This window comes from Sciurus vulgaris (assembly GCF_902686455.1).
Source record: "Sciurus vulgaris genome assembly, chromosome: 10".
NCBI classification, from domain to species: domain Eukaryota; kingdom Metazoa; phylum Chordata; class Mammalia; order Rodentia; family Sciuridae; genus Sciurus; species Sciurus vulgaris.
The window spans coordinates 138,347,524-138,361,557 of NC_136470.1; the positions used below are offsets into that span (position 1 = coordinate 138,347,524).

The window sequence follows — 14,034 nt, forward strand, 5'->3', positions numbered from 1 at the left end:
AGTCCTTCGGCCCCTCCAGGACTCCTTGGTCCTAGCCATTTGCCACCATCCTTCAGTGTCCTGGTCTGAGCTCCTGGATCATTTTCCTGGCTCTCATCCTCATCCAATCCCAAGCGAGATCCAAGGTCCATCATTGTACTAAAGCCTTCCATACACCCTCAGCTTCTTTCCCTTCTCCTTCCTACCTTATAAAACCCCACCTGGACCTGTGTGGTCGTGCATGGCAGAGAAAACCCACAACCAGGAGATGGTCTCACTTCACCTTCCTCAGCCTGGAATCTTAGGCAGGACTTGCAGGCTGTCTGGCTGCCATGATGGATGCCCAGCTGGCTCACCCTTCCCCTTTCCTTCTCTCCTCTCTCTTCCAACTTCCAGGGCCCTGTTCCCCCTTTCCAACTGTGACGACCTTGCTTCTGATTCCCACTGAGAACATGGTGGCCAGAGGAGACCGCCTCAGTAAGACACCTCCTCACCACCCACACCCCAGCCCCCAGTTGGCCTCAGAGTCCATGCTCCCAGCCTTCTTTGCTCACTCCAATTATACTTCCACCTCTACTCCTCCCAAGCCTGGTTTTTTCAAAGCCATCAGTAGTCTCCAAGCTGCTGACCGGACAGCCCATTCTTGGCCCTTGTCTTGCTAGATTTAGAAGCAGCACTTGACAGGACTGGGCACTCCAACCTCCTGGGTCTCCAGAACTTCATTCTCTGCCGATTCTCCTACTTCCGCACCGGTGCAGTTTACTTTGCCAGCTCATCCTCATCTCCCAGCTGTTCAAAGTAGGAAATCTGGGGCCTCGGATCACCTGCCTCAGTGGTCTAAGTTGAGCTCCCTCTTAGAGTTCTCGTCTCAGCGAATCACGACTTAAACAGCAGCCACACTTTAACGATCCTTGATTTGCGTATTTGTCCCAGATTTCTTCTACAATCCAGATTCATATGTCCCTTTCCTTCTTTGACAACTTTTCATGGCTAACAGGCATCTCAAATTTTATGTGTCCACAATGGATCTGGCCTCTCTCCTCCCTGACCTCTCCCATCTTCCACATCTCATCTGCTAGGTTTTAATATTTCAGTTCAGCCTCCGATGAGGCTCCATCCTTTCCTCTGCTCAGGCAGAACATCTCAGAGCCTCCTTGGACTTCTGTCACCTTTCACGCAGACCCCAGCAGAACACCTCCCAGGCCCCCACAGAGCGTTGCCGTGAGCTGTCCACTTCTGCCCACCTCCCCAGAGGCTGCCCTTCCCAGGCTGGCTGACTTTGCCCAGGTCTGGGGGAGCCGTACTCCTCAGGTCTCCCCACATACTCAGACTGCCCCATGTCAGGTCACCCTACGCTGTCCCAGCTGCAGGATTTACATTTTCTGTGAGGAATAACAATTATTTTTTCAGAGCTGGGGATGGAATCCAGGGCCTTGCACATGCTCAGCAAGAGTTCTACCACTGAGCTTCGCCCTCAGCTCCAGGACTAAGTTCTGCTATTTATTAATCTACGTTCACGGTATGCACGTATGGGTATGTATCTCACCTTGCTCTCCCCCAGTACTTATAAAGGTAAATAAAATATATAATGATGTAGGAAAATAAGTAAGCAAGTCAGGCAAATGGAAAGGGGATAGAAAAAACTCAGGTGAGCCTGGGGTACAGGGGAGCACAGAGGTGCCTCTAGGGGTCCTTGGCACCACTGGGCCCTCCTCCAAGACTGCTTTCTGCTTGCCCGGCCCCATTTGGCACAGTGGCTCCTGGGGCCTGCAGAGGCTGAGGGTCCAGCTGGGCAGGGGAAGGCTCCAGGGGAGCATGGCAGCCCCCTCCTCACCTGTGCCTGGACCCACTGGAGCCACCAACATCCCTGACCACTCCCCAGCCTCCACCTTCCAGCCACCCATGGAGACTCCCCGAGTACTTACCAAGACCCAAGCAAGAAACTCTGAGTCCTGATTTTCCAAGATTCCTACAATGAAAAAAAAGAAAAGCGACACATGGTCATCGCTTCCTGGGGTGAACCGCAGCCTAACGGGGAATGGGGAACGCGGCAGGCTCTGTGCCCAGGCAGGGGAAGCAGAGCCCCCACGGCCTGGGCGAGCAGCTCTCCTTCCGATCGGCACGCTCGGGATTGGCCAGCTCAGCTCAAGGACCCAATGTCCGCCCAGGATGATCCCTATCCTAACTTGTTCTCTGCCCTTCTAGAACATGGGTTCCTACAGGGCAAGAGGCTTCACCACCAACCCTCCAGTACCCTCATGGAGGCGGACACACGCTGGCCCTTCCAAGATGCCCGTGGCCCGTGACCCACAAAGTGACCCCACCACACAGCACTGCTCCAGAGGAGAACCGCAGCGCCCCTGGGGGTCACCCACCCACATTCCACTTTAAACACCAGGTGACTTGAAGTGCCATGGGGACCAACGGCCTTTCACAACGAGTCTCCTTTCCCTCCTCAACAGTTTTGTTTTCATCCCCAAAAGTTCACCAAGGAAAAGAAGCTTATTTTTCTTCCTATTCTGGCATTCACTCGCTTATACACCTGAGGGGGTCCGGATATGGCCCGTCCTTCTGTCTTGTGACTGACAGATGTCAGAAGAAGACACATTGGGAGGGTGGGGTCCAGCGGGAGAGGCAGAACTCAAGAGCTGTGACCTGGGGACAGCGCCTCCCTGTTCTGGGATGGAACACGCTCATCAGGATGCAGTTTTCCTCCTGCTGTCCCCTCAGAGCAAAGCCCCTGGAGCTTCTGGCCAGCGGCACGGCTCGCCTGAGTAGGTGGGCAGCTTTAGAGAGAGCCGTTAGCACCTCACCCTGCACTAGCCTTCTTTCTCCTGCTTATGGTGACTGTCCTTAAATTGCCACCAAAACCACAGGTGTAATTTCATGGCTTAGTCAAAAGTGCATCTTGATGCCAAGGGTTGGAGGCCCTGGGCTTTTGACCCACTGTCACAACAGGCCAGTGCTTGGGAAGTGGCTGTTCTTTTCCTGGGGTCCAGTTTCTTCAACAGTAAGATGGGGTGGCCATGCTTGGCCCAGCTTCACCACTGAGGGGCAGGACGTGCTCCTGTGGGCTGACACGTGGCACAGTAAGCAGACAGGAGGAGGGGTGCTTTTTGGTGGCTTCGACTCTGTGACCCTCCAACAGATGGGGAGCTAAATTCCCCCAGATCAACCCAGGCTTCCAGCTGCAAGGTGACTTGCGTAATGGGTGTGTGAGGAATGTCTAAGCTACTAAGCGGGAGGAAAATAATTGGACTCCTGTGAAAATGCTTTTCATAGGACATTTTGCTTTTAGCAGATGCTCAGAAATCCATAGCCTGTGTGAGCAGAAGGCATTCTTTGTGGTCTAAAAGTCTGCTGATTTTAAGATGGGAATCTAGAGCAAAAGCTCTATCGTGGGGAGAACAAAAATGACCAAGTCAAAAACAACAGAGTGAAGCACGGGCGTCTTCCAGCTGGAGAGGTTCAGCAATGAGGACTCGCTAAGTCCTCCCAAGAGGCCGGCATGTCCCAGCAAGCCAGGTGCCATGATGCAGAGGGGCAAGGGCAGCCCTCCGCCCTGGGAAACCTCAAGTCCAGTGAGGGACAGCCTTGGGGTGCATCCCACAGGGAGATCTTTGGGAGCGCGTAGCTGGCGGGGGCTGCACAGGCTTGTATTTGCATGACTTCATGCTTGTCATGGGGAAAAAGGACCTAATGAGAGTTTCCACTCAACTTTAGTATCTTTCAGTGATTCTGAGACCAACAGGGAGGGACGATGGTGCAGAACACAGAGGGAGATGGTCCTAAGGCAAAGGCTTTGGAGTCAAGAGGTTTTTCTAACAAGCTAAACAAGGCAAGCGCGTGTCCTGGGTACTCGGGAGGGACAGCTCAGCACCCGTGCTGGGGGACCTGCCCTATTTTTCTATGACAGTAACAATGACTTCAGACGATAGTGATCACTCAGCATTCGGTTTGGAAGACTGGACTTGAGAACTCAGCAAAAATGACTGCAAAGTAGCAAGAACTAGATAAATGTGGTGTTCCCCCCCCCCCCCCCACCACACACACACACACTGCTGTTTAAACACACAGGTCAACTTTTCTGGAACAAAATCCTGAGAAAAATTTGAAGTGGAAGGCAAGTTCAATTATAAATAAAGGGGCTGGGGAGATAGCTCAGTCGGTAGAGTGCTTGCCTTGTAAGCACAAGGCCCTGGGTTCAATCCTCAGCACCCCCCCCAAAAAAAAAATTACAAATAAATACTGATGCCCTGGTGCTAGGTCCCCACCTGGGGCCTTGGTCTTTTTATTCCTTTAACCCTTTATAACCTAGTTCCTTCTTCAAGTGTCTTCCTCCTCTAGACAGAATGGCTACACCCACGTGTTCACTTTCAAACCGGAGGCATTTTCCATGCTAGAGGCGTCTGGTCATTCTTCTCATCGCCCTTCTCCATCCTGGCACAAGTCCCCTTGCCAGACGTGGGTGACGTAAGCACCCTTGACGCACGGTGCCCTTCATTCTGCAGATGGAGAGGGAGGAGGAACTTCCTCGGTTCCCGGCATGAAATCCTGGCACTGTTTCTGTTATTCCAGGTGACATTCCGCATCTTCCTGCCTCCAGGTGATACTCCACGTCTTCCTGCCTCCACTGGGGTCAGTACAGTACTGAGGAGAGAAGTGGCAACAGTCCAGCTGCTGTCACCTATTTAAGCTCCGCTGGATGATGGACGCCCAATGCCTCATGCATGTGACCTAACGAGTCCAAAGCATACCATTGGCAGCCATGGGGCCGAACCTTCGAGTAAGGACCAAGTTTATGATCCTGCTGAGCTGCCTCCCCTCCCCTCACACCTTCGTCTCACCTACGTGGACTCTTCACAAACACTCATCTAGTGTGACGTTCTACAACCAGACTTCACACGATCTCATTTTATTTCTTAGTTCCTTGGTGTGCCCACGAGAGAGGCTACCTAAAAACCCCGTGAACACATCAAATTTCCAATTTGATCAGATTCCTTTCCCATTCGATTCAAAATAGTCTTGCCGCACAGGTTCACCTATTTTATCTGCATCAGATGTGCCAGAAGCAAGTCTCCCTGTGTTCATTTTTAGTATCTGCTCTGCTCAACTCAAAAATAAAAAGCTCCTCTTTCCTAGGTGAACCTGAAATGAATGCTTCCTGGCTAATATTAGAAATGAATGACACCAATCTGGGGGCATGGGGCACTGGCTTTGTCAGTCACATTTTGGAAATTCTAACCCTCGCAGCTTCAGGAGAGCTATCTGGAGCTTCTGGACAGAGGGAGGTTGGGTCTCTCCTCTTTCGGGAGGCAGGCCGGCCCCTCCGAGCAGACGAGGCTGAGCTTCTGTGCGCTCATGGCTAGTTTCCTGGCAGAGGCCTTGGATGTCATTCCTAGTTTCTGGAGCACCCACCAGGCTCTCTGCTCTTCCAGTGATGATGGCCTAGTGAGAACTGGAGTCAAGCGTCCCCGGCACGGTATCGATGCCACTCCAAAGCTCACAGCTCTCTCCCAAATCAAGGATGCTAAAAGCAGAAGATTAGCAGCCCAAATGTGTTGTTCTCAATTGCTTGCTTTTGGATGTGTGCCTCTTAGACATTACTCACAATTCTAAACTGCTGGGAAGAGAGAGGGACAGCCAGACAAAACATGAGCTTTGTGTTTACCAAGAAGCAGCTCGTCACACAGGACAAAATCCCCAATTTCAAGGTAGAGGCAGCAGGGGTGCACTGGAGCCATATGGGAGCAGCTCCCGTGGCTGCGTGGGATGGCAGAAAGACTGGGTTCACGTGGTCAGAGCGTCACATCACTTGCCCTCACATTCACGTTGAAGCATCTTGCCAATCTCTCTAAACCACACTCTGCTGTGCATCATGCCTAACTCAATCCTGGGGTTTGTTTAAAAATAAGTTAGCAGACATTTTTACCTCATGTACATATACGACTGCATGACCCATGTGATCCTACAATATGTGTAATCAGACAAATGGGAGATGACACTCCACTTATGTCTGATCTATCAAAATGTATAAATGCATTCTACCATCATGTACAACTAATTAGAACAAATTAAAAAAATAAATTAGCATTTAACTTGTCTTGAAAAGTCCAGAACCAAAAGCACGTTCATTTGTTGGTCCGCTGGTTTTGACGGTTGCGTGGGGATGCACATGTCAACGCCGTGAAGGTGACTCAGATGGCAACGGCATTTAACTTAATGGAATTACAGCTGCTCAGCACCGTTGGTAAGTGAATAATGACCCACTTGGAGCCCACAGGCCACATAAAAGCTTTAGCCATGTGTTTTGATGGCGGACAGCAAGTTGCCCAGGAAACTTGTTTTATTCTTGTCTATAAGTAGCAACAAAGTAGAAAAGGATTCTTCAGACTCTTTGATTTAAAGATTTAAGGCATTGCAAGTTGTAAATTCTAACTAGGTCTTACTTGTTTTCTTGTGACATCCAAAATCACCCCTTGATCTGCATAATTCTGGGTACTGGACTGGATCTGGTAGGGGGCTGCCTCTGCACCTTGCAAGACCTTCTTCCTTGACTTAATGATCCTCTTAGTAGGATTCTGGGTGACTGGGTTTGTGTTCAGACATTGCAACTTCCTGGATTACAATGTAGCTTGTAACTTATTTTGCAATCATTAGAACCCGGGAGGCAGGGGAGGCAAAGCAGATGACACCTGAGTAAATGAGGTACAGAAGGACCAAACCTCAAGAGAATGAGACTGTGCATGACAGACCTACAGCCAACTCACACTGAGGGGAAAAACTGAAAGCATTATCTGTAGAATCTGGAATAAGACCAGGAGGTCCGTTTGCCATTCTTATTCCGTACAGTACTAGACATTTAAGCCAAAGCAATTAGGCAAGAGAAAGAAATAAAAGGGTTACAAATAGGACAGAAGGAAGTAAAATTATCCCTGTTTGCAGATGACATGATCTACACTTAGAAAGCCCTAAAAATTTCACCAAGATTTTGGAACTGATGAAGAAATTCAGTAAAGTAGCAGAATACAAAATCAATATACAAAAATCAATAGCTTTCTATACATCAATAATGAACTCACTGAAAAATAAATCAGGAAATCAATCCCACTCATGACAGGCTTAAAGAAAAAAAATATCTAGGAATAAACCTAACTAAGCAGGTTAAAGGCATCTGTAATGGACACTAAGAAACACTAAAGAAAATGGAAGTCACGTAGAAGATTGAAAGACCTCCCAGTTCATGGATTGGGAGAATTAATATTTTTTAAATGGCAGTATTATCAAAAGTTTATACAGATTCAATGCAATCTCCATTAGAATACTAATTACTTTTTCATAGAACTAGAAAAGAAATCCTAAAATTCATATGGAAGCACAAAGATTTCAAACAGCCAAAGAAATCTGGAGCATAAAGAGCAATACTGGGGGCATCGTAGTACCAGGTTTCAAAACATACTACAGAGTCACAGTAACAAAAACGGACTCATGGAATAGAAATAAGTCCATACATCTAGAGCCAACTGACTCACAATTCAAGTTCCAAAACAGACATTGAAGAAAAGACAGACTCCTATTGCACAGAAAACAAAAATAAGAACTGACACATTGGGACCACATCAAATTTTGCAGCAAAGGAAATGATCACCAGAACAAAGAGAAGGCCTGCAGAATGTTTTTCAAAGATTGCCCAACCTCCCAATAGGCATGCGTAGAGACCCCCCAAGTTTGACCTATTATAATCTGAAAGGGAGAATCTTCTACTTATTACTCATACGTATTACTCGCATCTCACACATTTGGTGCATGTGCAGTAAGCATTATGGGCAAGGTACAGGAACTTGTCAATCACCCCTTGCTTAGCATAAACCACTCCTGGTAAAAAGCCTGCCAAAGCTATCCAAGAACTCAGATGTGACATAAGCTTAGACCCCCCCCGCCCCAGCCGAGTCAGTAGGTAGATGCCCTTCTCATGCCCGCCCCACTTGTTGCAAGGGTGCAGCGTGTCTTCCTCCGATAAATTCTCTCAACTGATTTCCTTTGTTTTGGTGCATTCCCAACACATGCCTACCCACCGTCACCCAGATCCCACGACAAGCACCCAGGATATTGTCAGAGCTGGAAATCTGTTAACTCAGTCTTCAGAGTCTCAGTCTCAAGGGCATATATTTTAAGGGTTCATGAACTTGTATGGAAAGAAACATATCTTTATTTGTCACCAACTTTTAACTAAGAGTTAGCATCTCCTTCAATTAAGAACACAGGTGAGAAAGTACAGAGGTATTCACCGCACCTGTGACTTTGCCACCTATAGGAATGACAGATATTTTTCTATTCTATCACCTTTGCTTCAGATGTCCCAAAGTCATTCACAATGTTTACAGTCACAGTCACTTGGAAATTGTTGTGTTGAACCCACCCCCTGGAACTTATTATTTCATACATTAATAAGGAGCTGCATGTATTACTACTAGGTTGCAAATATAGCTTTTAAATATTTTGAACTGTTTTTCAATTTAATTGGAATCCTGAATATTTTGTATTATGTATTTAATAGTCTTTTTTTTTCCCTGAGAAGGAGTCTGTAGGCTATGCTAGGACTGCCAGAGGGATTCATGCATCAAGAATTTCACATGCAGATGAAAAGTTGCTACAAAACGCCTCTCGGTAGGTATTTCCATCTGTCACAATGTAATGTGGGTTTACGAGCATTTTTTTTTTCAAACTTGGAGGGAAGTCAATTCTGGAAAGTTTTTGAAACGCAAAGTTAAATGTGCAGTAGTCCACTACTGCTAGTTAAAATATGCACAACGTAGTAACAGTGTCCATGTTTACTATCCCTTCTTAATGACTTGATTTTAGTAAGTTAAAAGTATTTCTCAGGCTGGGGATATAGTTCAGTTGGTAGAGTGCTTGCCTCGCAAGCACAAGGCCCTGGGTTCAATCCCCAGTACTGCAAAAAAAAAAAAAAAAAAAAAGCATTTCTCAGGCCCTTGGTGGATTTTCTTCCAAACTCAGCTCTGCTGCTTCTGTTACCTATACTTGGACGAGACTCCCTAGACTCCAGGCCAGGCCTCCCATTCAGGTCCTTGCCCACTGCCTACCCTCTAAGGGCAGCGGACTGAGGAGAGGATCCCCCAACGCCAGGGCTTCAGGGCTCAGCCAGAGGTGGTTTGCCTCACACGATACATCCTCGGTGACTTCCACGTGACTCATTCATTCAACCATGTCATGTTCCACCTCAAGTTAGATCTGTTTTACATCAAATAATGTTTTCTTCCTAAATGGTCGAACAGGTTTTCTGTCGCAGAGATGTGTAGTGCTGGTCCAATGGCTTTTCTGGGTGGCTCTGGACACCCTCTGTGGTCGGGGTTTGAGAAGCCAGGTGTAAGTGACTAGCAGCCATTCACACCTTACCATGAAAGCGGTCTAGAGCTTTTTCTTACCTCAACTGGGAGGGAGGTGGAGGAGGAACCAAGCAACAAAGCCGAAAGCACCGAATGTCTGGGAGAGACGGAAGATGAGCTTACATGATCAGAAATGTCTATTTGGTCTCTGTGGAATCTCAGGGGTCCTGAGCATCCTTTTGTCTGACAATGAGGTCTGGGGATCCTGGATAGCCTCAAGACAGGGCTGGATTCCAGGTCCCTAGCTATGTGACTAGAGGCTTGGCATTTCCAGGCCCCCAAAGGACAGAGTTCAGAAGCTCCTGGTTGCTGAGCTCCTGGTTGTGGAGGGGTGCAGCTGGGGTTTGCTTGCCCCTGCAGCCCCCTCCACCTTGCCCTGCACGTCTCCTCCACCTGCTCTTGCTGGGTTGTGCCCTTTTACAATAAACAGGTAAACAGTAAACAACTTCACTGGGTTCCCCCAGCCGCTCTAGCTAATGATGGAACAAGAGAAGGGGGTCCTGGGAACCCCTGATTCATAGCCGAGTGGGACCTAAGTTGGGGGCACCCTGGTAAGCTGCAGCTAGGATGTGTATCTGAAGTGGGAGCAGCCTCGGGGGACCAGACCCTTACCCGGGGGGTGGGTCTGCACTGAACCGAATTGCAGGCAGCTGGTGAGGAGACTGAACCCACAGTACTCACAGCTATGTTCCATGTTGAGCGTTGAGAGTGGAGGAGGAAGCAGGCTTCCCCCAATTAAGAAATGATGGGCGGGCCAATGGGAGGGGTGGAGGAAAAGCCCCAAAGGGGCCGGACACACTTTGCTGCCTTCCAGATTCTTCTAGGATCACACTTTCCTAGGTAAATATCATCCGCACACTCACTATTTTTAAAACTGAGAAGCGAGGGTCTGAAAGATTCAGAGTTGTTTTCACCAACTGGTGAGGGTTTGTTTTCCAGCCTGAACTTCCAAAGACGAGGTGAAGGCTTCTCAGGGTCTGTTTGCAAAGAGAGCCAGGACCGGTTTCTGCCGTAGGCTCTCCAAGGCCAAGTAAAACAGAAAGCTTCTGAGTGGAGTTTCAGGCTCCACAAGGGTCTCTCTTGCCTGTTGCCTGTGGGCGAATCTCCTGTTTTCTCTGTGCAAAGCACTCAGCAGTGTGGGGGAGGCTGAGGCCTGGAGGAGGATGGTATTTAAATATGCACTTAATCAAAGGTAAACGCTTTTAGTCAGATGCATGAATTTGCCTTTCACTTTCCTTGACAGGAGAACGGAACATTAACGTCGCTTTTCTCTGTGTGCCTGTATCCTTTACATCTGCTGTCACTTATCAGGTGCGCGTGATCCTGCCGCAGGGCAGGGGCCGTGTCCAGTGCAGCACACGCTCCCACACCCAGCTCAGGGCTGCAGGTGTTCAGCGATGCTCACGGTGGCTTCTCTGATGCCATCTCCACCGCAGAAAGGCAGCGTTGCGCTCCCGGAAGACGCTGGCCAGCAGAGCTCTGTGCTTGCTGGAAAACTCCGGCAGCGTGTAGTTGAGAGCAGAAGTACCTCCCTCCCTCCCTCTCAGCAACACCTTGGGAGACGTATGGAGCCTCCTGTGCCCCATCTGCTCCCCGAGGATAATAATAGAAACTGCCTCACGGGCTGGGTGTGGAGATGCGCGGTGGGATCACAGCGTTTGAGGCCACGCCTGGCATGGTGAGTGCGCTCCAAGGGCGAGCTGCGCTTAGGTAGCGTGGCTTGGAATCCGGGCTCTGCTCCTGTAGCCACGGGCAGCTCTTTCTCTGCCTACAGCTTCCCCAGTCTATCAAGTGAGTTTCTGTCCCCTCCTCGGGTGGAAGGACACTGTAAACATTCCAGCTTTCCACTCTTCTCTCAACAACACGGGCCTGAGGTCCCGCTTCTAACTTTACTGAAGGATAGGGCTTAGGAACCACTCAGCAGGACACTTTCTGTCCCTGTGCAAAGCCTTCCTCTGGCCCCCCTGCCCATCTAGTGACTGTGGTCACTGATCTGAGGATGGGAGCAAGGGCCAGCGCTCAAGGATTTGCAGTCTCAGCCTGAGGCTGGAATCAGAGGGACTCATGTCCAAGGCCTCTCTCCATGTTCAGCTCTGGCCTTGCTCTGGTTCCGGTCAGCACCTTGCGCCAACCACAGGTCATCTCATCCACATCTCCAATGCAGACCTTAACTCTGGGCCTCCCACGCCCTAAAAATGTGATGAGGCTCAAACTCCAGAAATCTCTTTGTTTCCTCCTTCTTCTTTGGCCTCCACAACCAGATAGCACATCCTGAAGAGGTCCCGTCTACACCATCCCTCACGTCCAACCCGATTTCTTCAGAAACCCTCAGGTTACTCTGATGACCCAATGGCTCTTACCTCCTCTTCTGTGTCCAGATTCCCTCTTGTCCTTTCTGTTTATCTCTGATCAGCCTCATCACCATCATTTTGCCTTTATAACTAGTATACACATCTCATCACATTTTCTCAGATCACAGAGTGCTTGATGATATGATTTATCTTGACTTCCTGGTGACACATAGCACAACAGAGATGCAAGGAAATATTTCTCTGATGAAATGAATGATCAAATGACAAAGTCTGAGATGTCCTTCTTACCTACCTGATGTGAACTTCCAGAGTTAGATATTATTTTATTTTTAATTCTATTGAGTTCAGATTGACTACTAAAATTCACTGTCTTATTTAGCATCATAGTACAGTCAATAAGAAGAAATAAAACACATAAAGATTAAAAAGGAATAAATAAAACTATCTTTCATTGTGAATAACACAATTGTCTATGTAAAAAGAGTCCCAAAGAATCTACCAAAAAATCTCCTAGAATTAATAAGTGACTTTAGCAAAACTGTAGAATATAAAGTCAGTATATACAAGTAAATTATATTCTTAGCAATGAACGAACAAATGAAATTTGAAATTTAATTGAAAGCTACTCTTTATAACAGTATCCTAAAATTGAAATATATTTATAAACCTGTCAAAACGTGGACATAATCTCTATGCAAAACACTACAAAATATCAAAGAAAGAAATAAAAAGGATTTAACTAAGTGGAGAAATATACCATCTTCATGAACCGCAATACTTCACATTAAGATGCTGATTTCCCTCACTTTGATCCATGGATTAAATATAATCCATATTTAAAGCCTAGCAAAATACTTTATAAATGTTAATAAGGTGGTTCTAAAATTTATAAAAAAGTGAAGGTACTAAAATATCTAAAATAATTGGAAAACAAAGAACACAGTTGGAAGACTCACACTACCTGATGTAAAGGTTTAAAATAGATCAACAGTGATCAAGGCAGTGTGGTGTTGTCAAAAGGAATGAGGCACACAGAAAATGGAACAGAATATTCTGAGAGGCCAGAAAGGGCCTCACAAATAAAGTTCCCTGATTGTTTACAAAGGTGCAAAGACAATTCAATGGTAAAAGGATAGTTTTTTCAATAAACAGCATTGGAACATTTGCAGCAATTCTCCATATGGAAGAAAAGAAAAAGAATCTGACCAACCTCACATCTTGTACACAAATTAACTCAAAATAGATCATTAACCTAAATATAAAATTTAAGACTAAAATTTCTAGGAAAAAAAATCGGAGAAAATCTATCTGTGACTTTGGATTTGACAAAAAGGTTTTGGATGTGGTACTACAAGGATAATTCATAAAAACATTAGAAAAGAAGTCTTTATGGAAATTAAAATTTCTGTCCTGTGAAAAAGTACTGTTAAAAAGTGGAAAAGTCAAACTATACAGGAAGAAAATACCTGCAAAAACCCAATAAAAAGTGAACAGAGTTCTGAATGGACATGACACAAAGAAGATTTCTGATAGCAAATGGACATATGAAAAAATGATCAAAATTATAAAACACTAGGAAAATAAAAATCAAAACCATAATGAGATACCAGGACCTACTTCTAGAATATGTAAGATAAAAAAGAAAATGAAAATTTAAAAATACATGAACACACAACATAAGTGCTGGCAGACAGAACAAATGCATCTCACGCAGGGCAGGTAGAAATGCAAAATGCACAGCCCACCCTGCAAATACAGCCTGATGGCTTCTCAAAAAGGCACAGGTACTCGTGACTCAGCAATCCTGCCCCTTGCTGTTTACCCAAGTGAACTCAAACTTCTGTTCAGACAATAAAGTACTCAAATATTTATTCACAACCATCCCAAACTGGAAACTGCCCAGATGTCCATTAGCTGATGCACAGACCAACAGATTAGGGCACATTCATGCCATGGACACCACTCAGCAACAAAAAGAAATGGACTGTTGTCTTAAGATCCACACAATGATAGGAACGCAGCTTCAGTGCCTCAGTGCGCTTTGCTAAGTGAAAGAAGCTAGACTCAAAAGTCTACATAGGGAGGGACTCCATTTATGTAAAGTTCTGGAAGAGATAAAACAAACAGTGACCAGGGTGTGGTGGTGGGGCGGGAGGGAGACCACAGAAAGGGAATCTGGGGCCTGCACTATTGTTCCACATGGTACTGTGGTGGCGTGCTTTTGTGCAATGATGGAAACCCATATAATTGTAAAAACACAAAAAGTGAGTTTTACTCTATGCAAAACCAAAATCAAAACCAAAACAAAAGCAGAAAACGAAAACCCCAAATCCCAG

The 14,034-nt window shown here is 46.7% G+C and overlaps 1 protein-coding gene across 2 annotated transcripts in view; it reads right to left on the reverse strand.

Annotated features, from left to right (window-relative positions):
- The window catches only part of KCNAB1 (potassium voltage-gated channel subfamily A regulatory beta subunit 1), a 365,851-nt gene that overhangs the window by 136,938 nt on the left and 214,879 nt on the right, over positions 1 to 14,034 (reverse strand). For both annotated transcript variants that reach the window (XM_079101118.1, XM_079101119.1), the window contains exon 2: positions 1,905 to 1,948. In XM_079101118.1, the coding sequence (XP_078957244.1) occupies positions 1,905 to 1,948 (44 nt within the window). The remainder of the gene's footprint in view (positions 1 to 1,904; positions 1,949 to 14,034) is intronic.